Source organism: Helianthus annuus, chromosome 11 (assembly GCF_002127325.2).
Source record: "Helianthus annuus cultivar XRQ/B chromosome 11, HanXRQr2.0-SUNRISE, whole genome shotgun sequence".
In the NCBI taxonomy this organism is placed as follows: Eukaryota; Viridiplantae; Streptophyta; class Magnoliopsida; order Asterales; family Asteraceae; genus Helianthus; species Helianthus annuus.
Genome location: NC_035443.2, coordinates 11,024,688 through 11,034,068, shown reverse-complemented (window position 1 = coordinate 11,034,068; position 9,381 = coordinate 11,024,688). Strand labels below are relative to the sequence as shown.

Genomic DNA, 9,381 nt, shown 5'->3' with positions numbered 1-9,381 from the left:
AATCGGTACCTTACAGTGATCTTGTTGATTGCACGACTGTCAACACACATACGCCATGTCCCATCCTTCTTTGGAGTCAACAGAGCAGGAACAACACAAGGACTCATGCTTTCCCGAACATACCCTTTAGAAATTAAGTCTTCAACCTGCCGACGTAATTCCTCATGTTCTTTTGGACTCATCCTGTAATGGGGCTTATTGGGTAGTTGGGACCCCGGTTACAAATCAATGTGATGTTGGATGTCTCGTAGGGGTGGCAACCCGGCAGGTAAATCATCTGGGAAAACAACAACAAACTCCTCGAATAACGGGAAAACATCAACCAACTGATGTAGCGCGTGAAACGGAAAAATGAAGATTACACGTTGATTCTGCGAATACCCGTGTAGTTCTTCCCCAACCCCCAAATTGTAACCCCAAAGGCCACGGAATTTGAAGTGAAAAAACTGTTTTCTCAAAATTCAATTCTGATTGTTCAAATGGCTAGGGCAATACATAAATAGAGACAGAAATTCGAAATGGGCCTAAAAAAGACAACGGGCCAAACACAAACCCAAAAACAAAATGCCCAAAATACTTGAAAAAACATAAAAATGGAAAAAACTAATAGAAATAAGCGTTTTTTTGGCCCGGACGATGACCCAAACCGCCATAGGCGTTTGCAGCAAGATAGAGCTTTTTCTCACGTTCGAATCGCCTGGCCGCACGTCCCAAACGGACCCCCGTAGCCCAAGTTAGAGCCATTTTAGTGAGGCCCCTTTTGTTACGCGGTCTTGGGCCTCCAAATACAAAATAGCCCGCTCTTCTACACTTGGGCCTACATCATCCCCTCCTGGGTAGACAAAATTCGACCTCGAATCCGCAGCAGCCTCATCATCAGACGAATCCCCATGAAAAGGCAGCAAATGTTTGACATTGAACACATCAGAGCAACGAATATGGCTTGGTAACTTCAGACGATAGGCATTAGAATTTATCTTCTGCACAATCTCTACTGGCCCAATCTTCTTGGCTGACAACTTATTATACTCCCCCACAGAAAAGCGGTCCTTAGTCAAAATGGCCCAAACAAAATCACCCTCTTCAAAATCAACTTGCCTACGCTTTTGGTCTGCAGCTTGCTTGTACTTTGAATTAGCGTTGGCCATGTTATCCTGCACAGCTTTATGAACATCATGTAACCCAACCACAAAATCTTGCACCTTCTTGGGAACAGAGCCTGGGGTAGGAAGTGACATCAAATCAAGAGGACCCCGAGGCTTAGCAGAATAGACCACCTCAAACGGACTAAACCCAGTACTCCTATTAACAGCATGATTATGAGCAAACTCAGCCTGACAAAGCTTTTGATCCCAAGACTTCACATGATCACCCACAAGACACCGCAAAAGATTACCATGTGATCGATTAACAACCTCCGTCTGCCCATCAGTTTGTGGGTTGTAAGCACTGCTAAAATTGAGCTGAGTGTTCACCATTTTCCATAAATTGCGCCAAAAGTGACTCAAGAAACGAGTATCCCGATCAGAAACTATAGAGGATGGCAAACCATGCAAACGATAGATATCCCGAAAGAATAATTGAGCCACATTAACTGCATCTGTTGTCTTCTTGCAAGGAATAAAGTGAACCATTTTCGAAAACCGGTCCACCACTACAAAGATCGAATCATTACCACGCTGAGTACGGGGTAACCCCAACACAAAATCCATGCTAATATCAACCCAAGGCTATTGAGGAATGGGTAGAGGCATATAAAGCCCTGCATTAGTAGCTGTGCCTTTTGAAACTTGACAGATCCTGCAACGTCTAACAAATCGATCAACATCCCTTCGCATAGTAGGCCAAAAATAAGAAGACTGCACTAGTCGTAAAGTACGGTCTCTCCCCACATGCCCTTCTCCATGCAATTCTTTAATTATTTGAAGTCGGAGGCTGGAATTGGGAATACACAATTGATTTTCCTTAAAAAGAAAACCATCATGCACAAGAAAATCTGCCCTCTTCCCAAACTGCACATCCTGCAAAATGACAGAAAAATATGGATCTGTTGTGAGCTGTTCCATGAGATTGTCTAGCCCGGGTACAACAACTCTCATAGAAACAAGCAGGCTACTCCTCCTGCTCAAGGCATCTGCCACACGGTTCGAAATTCCAGACATATGCTTCACAACAAAAGTAAACTTTTCCAAGAATGCCATCCACCAGGCATGCTTATGTGACACTTTATCTTGACTGCGGATATGCCTCAACGAATCATGGTCTGTAATAAAACAAACTCCTTGTGAAACAAATAATGACGCCAATGTTTCACAGCCTGGACCACTGCATAAAATTCAAGATCATAAGTGCTATAACGTAACTTTGGCCCAGTCAACTTCTCACTGAAATAAGAAACTGGACGCCCCCCTTGACTTAGGACTGCCCCAATACCACCCTGCGAGGCATCTGTGTGCAACTCAAAAACCCGAGAAAAATCTGGCAATATTAGAATTGGTGCTGTTGTAAGCTTTTCTTTGATTAACTGAAAAGCTGACTCTGCCTCCTCAGTCCATATAAAAGTCTTCCCCTTCATGCAGTCAGTCACTGGCGCCATAAGGGAACTGAAATTTCGAATGAACCGTCTATAAAATGAAGCAAGACCATGGAAGCTACGTACTTCAGTTATTGTAGTGGGGGTTGGCCACTGCTTAACAGCCGCTACCTTTGACTCATCCACCTGTATTCCGTCACCAAAAACAACATACCCCAAAAACAGGACCTTAGGGACCATAAAGACACACTTCTTTTTGGCTGCATACATGTTATCCCTTCGGAGCAAGGTCAAAACCTGCCGTACATGCTTCACATGCTCATCAAAATTAGGGCTATAAATAAGAACATCATCAAAATAAACCACCACAAACTTGCCAATAAAGGGTCTAAACAACTGGTTCATGACCCGCATAAACGTACTAGGGGCATTGGACAAGCCAAAAGGCATCACTAACCATTCATACAATCCCTCACGAGTCTTGAAAGCGGTTTTCCACTGATCCCCAGGCCTGAGTCAGATCTGGTAATACCCACTCTTCAAGTCTAGTTTCGTGAAAATAGTGGCACCGCTAATTTGATCAAGTAAATCATCAAGTCGGGGAATCGGAAATCGGTACCTTACAGTGATCTTGTTGATTGCACGACTGTCAACACACATACGCCATGTCCTATCCTTCTTTGGAGTCAACAGAGCAGGAACAGCACAAGGACTCATGCTTTCCCGAACATACCCTTTAGAAATTAAGTCTTCAACCTGCCGACGTAATTCCTCATGTTCTTTTGGACTCATCCTGTAATGGGGCTTATTGGGTAGTTGGGACCCCGGTTCCAAATCAATGTGATGTTGGATGTCTCGTAGGGGTGGCAACCCGGCAGGTAAATCATCTGGGAAAACATCAACAAACTCCTCGAATAACGGGAAAACATCAACCAACTGATGTAGCGCGTGAAACGGAAAAATGAAGATTACACGTTGATTCTGCGAATACCCGTGTAGTTCTTCCCCAACCCCCAAATTGTAACCCCAAAGGCCACGGAATTTGAAGTGAAAAAATTGTTTTCTCAAAATTCAATTCTGATTGTTCAAATGGCTAGGGCAATACATAAATAGAGACAGAAATTCGAAATGGGCCTAAAAAAGACAACGGGCCAAACACAAACCCAAAAACAAAATGCCCAAAATACTTGAAAAAACATAAAAATGGAAAAAACTAATAGAAATAAGCGTTTTTTCGGCCCGGACGATGACCCAAACCGCCATAGGCGTTTGCAGAAAGATAGAGCTTTTTCTCACGTTCGAATCGCCTGGTCGCACGTCCCAAACGGACCCCCGTAGCCCAAGTTAGAGCCATTTTAATGAGGCCCCTTTTGTTACGCGGTCTTGGGCCTCCAAATACAAAATAGCCCGCTCTTCTACACTTGGGCCTACATCATTCCCTCCTGGGTAGACAAAATTCGACCTCGAATCCGCAGCAGCCTCATCATCAGACGAATCCCCATGAAAAGGCAGCAAATGTTTGACATTGAACACATCAGAGCAACGAATATGGCTTGGTAACTTCAGACGATAGGCATTAGAATTTATCTTCTGCACAATCTCTACTGGCCCAATCTTCTTGGCTGACAACTTATTATACTCCCCCACAGAAAAGCGGTCCTTAGTCAAAATGGCCCAAACAAAATCACCCTCTTCAAAATCAACTTGCCTACGCTTTTGATCTGCAGCTTGCTTGTACTTTGAATTAGCGTTGGCCAAGTTATCCTGCACAGCTTTATGAACATCATGTAACCCAACCACAAAATCTTGCACCTTCTTGGGAACAGAGCCTGGGGTAGGAAGTGACATCAAATCAAGAGGACCCCGAGGCTTAGCAGAATAGACCACCTCAAACGGACTAAACCCAGTACTCCTATTAACAGCATGATTATGAGCAAACTCAGCCTGACAAAGCTTTTGATCCCAAGACTTCACATGATCACCCACAAGACATCGCAAAAGATTACCAAGTGATCGATTAACAACCTCCGTCTGCCCATCAGTTTGTGGGTGGTAAGCACTGCTAAAATTGAGCTGAGTGTTCTCCATTTTCCATAAACTGCGCCAAAAGTGACTCAAGAAACGAGTATCCCGATCAGAAACTATAGAGGATGGCAAACCATGCAAACGATAGATATCCCGAAAGAATAACTGAGCCACATTAACTGCATCTGTTGTCTTCTTGCAAGGAATAAAGTGAACCATTTTCAAAAACCGGTCCACCACTACAAAGATCAAATCATTACCACGCTGAGTACGGGGTAAACCCAACACAAAATCCATGCTAATATCAACCCAAGGCTGTTGAGGAATGGGTAGAGGCATATAAAGCCCTGCATTAGTAGCTGTGCCTTTTGAAACTTGACAGATCCTGCAACGTCTAACAAATCGATCAACATCCCTTCGCATAGTAGGCCAAAAATAAGAAGACTGCACTAGTCGTAAAGTACGGTCTCTCCCCACATGCCCTTCTCCATGCAGTTCTTTAATTATTTGAAGTCGGAGGCTGGAATTGGGAATACACAATTGATTTTCCTTAAAAAGAAAACCATCATGCACAAGAAAATCTGCCCTCTTCCCAAACTGCACATCCTGCAAAATGACAGAAAAATATGGATCTGTTGTGAGCTGTTCCATGAGATTGTCTAGCCCGGGTACAACAACTCTCACAGAAACAAGCAGGCTACTCCTCCTGCTCAAGGCATCTGCCACACGGTTCGAAATTCCAGACTTATGCTTCACAACAAAAGTAAACTTTTCCAAGAATGCCATCCACCGGGCATGCTTATGTGACACTTTATCTTGACTGCGGATATGCCTCAACGAATCATGGTCTGTAAATAAAACAAACTCCTTGTGAAACAAATAATGACGCCAATGTTTCACAGCCTGGACCATTGCATAAAATTCAAGATCATAAGTGCTATAACGTAACTTTGACCCAGTCAACTTCTCACTGAAATAAGAAACTGGACGCCCCCCTTGACTTAGGACTGCCCCAATACCACCCTGCGAGGCATCTGTGTGCAACTCAAAAACCCGAGAAAAATCTGGCAATATTAGAATTGGTGCTGTTGTAAGCTTTTCTTTGATTAACTGAAAAGCTGACTCTGCCTCCTCAGTCCATATAAAAGTCTTCCCCTTCATGCAGTCAGTCACTGGCGCCATAAGGGAACTGAAATTTCGAATGAACCGTCTATAAAATGAAGCAAGGCCATGGAAGCTACGTACTTCAGTTATTGTAGTGGGGGTTGGCCACTGCTTAACAGCCGCTACCTTTGACTCATCCACCTGTATTCCGTCACCAGAAACAACATACCCCAAAAACAGGACCTTAGGGACCATAAAGACACACTTCTTTTTGGCTGCATACAAGTTATCCCTTCGGAGCAAGGTCAAAACCTGCCGTACATGCTTCACATGCTCATCAAAATTAGGGCTATAAATAAGAACATCATCAAAATAAACCACCACAAACTTGCCAATAAAGGGTCTAAACAACTGGTTCATGACCCGCATAAACGTACTAGGGGCATTGGACAAGCCAAAAGGCATCACTAACCATTCATACAATCCCTGACGAGTCTTGAAGGCGGTTTTCCACTCATCCCCAGGCCTGAGTCGAATCTGGTAATACCCACTCTTCAAGTCTAGTTTCGTGAAAATAGTGGCACCGCTAATTTGATCAAGTAAATCATCAAGTCGGGGAATCGGAAATCGGTACCTTACAGTGATCTTGTTGATTGCACGACTGTCAACACACATACGCCATGTCCCATCCTTCTTTGGAGTCAACAGAGCAGGAACAGCACAAGGACTCATGCTTTCCCGAACATACCCTTTAGAAATTATGTCTTCAACCTGCCGACGTAATTCCTCATGTTCTTTTGGACTCATCCTGTAATGGGGCTTATTGGGTAGTTGGGACCCAGTTCCAAATCAATGTGATGTTGGATGTCTTGTAGGGGTGGCAACCCGGCAGGTAAATCATCTGGGAAAACATCAACAAACTCCTCGAATAACGAGAAAACATCAACCAACTGATGTAGCGCGTGAAACGGAAAAATGAAGATTACACGTTGATTCTGCGAATACCCGTGTAGTTCTTCCCCAACCCCCAAATTGTAACCCCAAAGGCCACGGAATTTGAAGTGAAAAAACTGTTTTCTCAAAATTCAATTCTGATTGTTCAAATGGCTAGGGCAATACATAAATAGAGACAGAAATTCGAAATGGGCCTAAAAAAGACAACGGGCCAAACACAAACCCAAAAACAAAATGCCCAAAATACTTGAAAAAACATAAAAATGGAAAAAACTAATAGAACTAAGCGTTTTTTCGGCCCGGACGATGACCCAAACCGCCATAGGCGTTTGCAGCAACATAGAGCTTTTTCTCACGTTCGAATCGCCTGGTCGCACGTCCCAAACGGACCCCCGTAGCCCAAGTTAGAGCCATTTTAGTGAGGCCCCTTTTTGTTACGCGGTCTTGGGCCTCCAAATACAAAATAGCCCGCTCTTCTACACTTGGGCCTACATCATATTCCCACAGAACGCAGTGAAGGAAATCGGAACAAAAGAGAACGAATACAATTAAAAACTAAACACTGTCAAAGGCTTTATATACCGCGATAACGTGATTACTAAGTTACACATTAAAATTGCAAGCCTAATCTTAGCCTGCTCTAATTCGAAATTCCAATAAATAATTAAATAATTAAACAGATAAATAAAGATTCTCCAAGTATCTTAATTCCCAAGTGTTGTTAGATGTGACAACCCGAAGTTTCAAGGTTAGCTTTACCTAACTCCACGACCTTTTACTTGAAATCGTTACGCCCAACGCACACTATTATATACTCTCCTATGCTTGGACATTGTTCGATTGTATTGTATGAATCGGTTATTGAAGAAAACTTGGTCTCGTACTCTACCGACGCTTTACCGAGTCGCGCACCTCGTATCACTGGAACACATCCTTCGTACTACTTGATTCCCTCGGTCCAGCTCCTTTGGGCCCGAAACAAAACGAAACCCATATGGGGTCGGCCCACATGTTTTAGAACTCATACACATATAAGGATGGTATGGTTGTCTCAAAAATCACGTAGAAGAAAACCTTAGCATTCCTTTCTCCCCTCTTGGGTCGGCGACAAGCAACCCTTTTTGTTGAAGCTCTATCCTTTGGAGCATCGGCTCTCTCGGCCTGGCAATCGGTTAGTCAGTTACCGTTTTTTATTATTTCTGGTTATACGTGTACGTGGAGTTGATGTGTACGTGTAGGATTAAAGCGTGAACTAGGATTTGTTTGCAAAACTGAATTTGAGTTGATTGGTCCATTATTATATTGTAACCGACTAGCATGTGTAATAAATAAGGGATCTTTCTTTCAATGATGATCTGGGGCGAGATAGGATGAACACAAATATGAAAACATGCAAGTGGTTGTGTCAGACTAGGGCTAGGTATGTTGGTATTAACAAAATTTAATGATAAAGAATTGATAGATCAATTGACGTATTACATCAATGAGGAGCTGTTTCTTTTAACGTCAAAACACTTTATATATACATACATATATATATATATATATATATATATATATATATATATATATATATATATATATATATATATAGGTAGAGGATCCTGTAAAAAATGCCTAAAGTGTGAGAAAGGTAAGAAAGAATATACACCATGGTTGAGATTAATAGGGACCAAATTGTAAAATTTGATTTACTTTTTGGACTGAATTGAAAATTCTAGGGGTAATAAAGTCTTTATATCCATTCAAAAAATGGAAACTGTAAATCAAAATCCCTACAATATCTCTCTCTCTCTAGATGATCTCCATCTACGATTTTGATCTCTCTCATAATCAATCTGAAGAAGAAACACGACAGCGGCCAATCGGAAGATCAAACCCGGCAGCGGCAGCGGCGACGGTGGTGGTGCGAGCGGCAGCGGCGGTGGTGGTGGTGCGAGCGATGGCGGTGGTGGTGGTGCGAGCGATAGCGGCGGTGGTGCCGGTGCAAGTGGCAGCGGCGGTGGTGCTGGTGCGAGTGGCAGCGGCGGTGGTGGTGCTGGATCGACACTGGTGGTGCGGCGGTGGTGGTGCCGGAATTTGCAGTGGTGGTGGTCCTGCGATCTCTTTCTATCTACATCGAACGGCGCCGGAAGTGGAGAAGATGATACAGAGGTGTTATATTCTTTCATTAATGGTGTTTTTTTCTTTTATGAATGGTGATTTTTTTTCTTTTCTGAATGGTGTTATTTTCTTTTCTGAATGGTGTTATTTTGTTTCTGAATGGTGTTATTTTCTTTTTCTGAATGGTGTTATATTTATTTACTGAATGGTGTTATATTCTTGTACTGAATGGTGTTATATTATTTACTTAATGGTGTTATTTTGTTTACTGAATGATGTTATTTTTTGTTTGCTGGATGGTTTTTTTTTTTTTTTGTTTCTGAATGGTGTTATTTTGTTTCTGAATGGTGTTATTTTGTTTCTGAATGGTATTATTTTTTGTTTACTGAATGGTGTTATATCTTGTACTGAATGGTGTTATTTTGTGTACTGAATGGTGTTATATTATTTTCGTAAAACACTATGAATTGAACTATGAATTTTTTTAAAACACCATGTCATGAACATGGCTCTGATTCTGTGAATGATGCAAAAAAAAATTAAAATGAATGATGTTATGGACGGTTATATTTCTTAAATCAAGGATTTTCTCTCTCCAAATCCTTAAATCAAGGATTACCATATTTGAATTTGTTAATGCATTTACAATCTTACCCTTTTCA

At 42.2% G+C, this 9,381-nt stretch overlaps 1 protein-coding gene across 1 annotated transcript; it reads right to left on the bottom strand.

The window, feature by feature from the left end:
• Window positions 1-1,730: 1,730 nt before the first annotated feature.
• LOC118483966 lies at window positions 1,731-2,201 on the bottom strand. Its single transcript, XM_035979788.1, has one exon. The coding sequence runs from the start codon at window positions 2,199-2,201 to the stop codon at window positions 1,731-1,733; it is 471 nt and encodes a 156-aa protein (XP_035835681.1).
• Window positions 2,202-9,381: the final 7,180 nt, after the last annotated feature.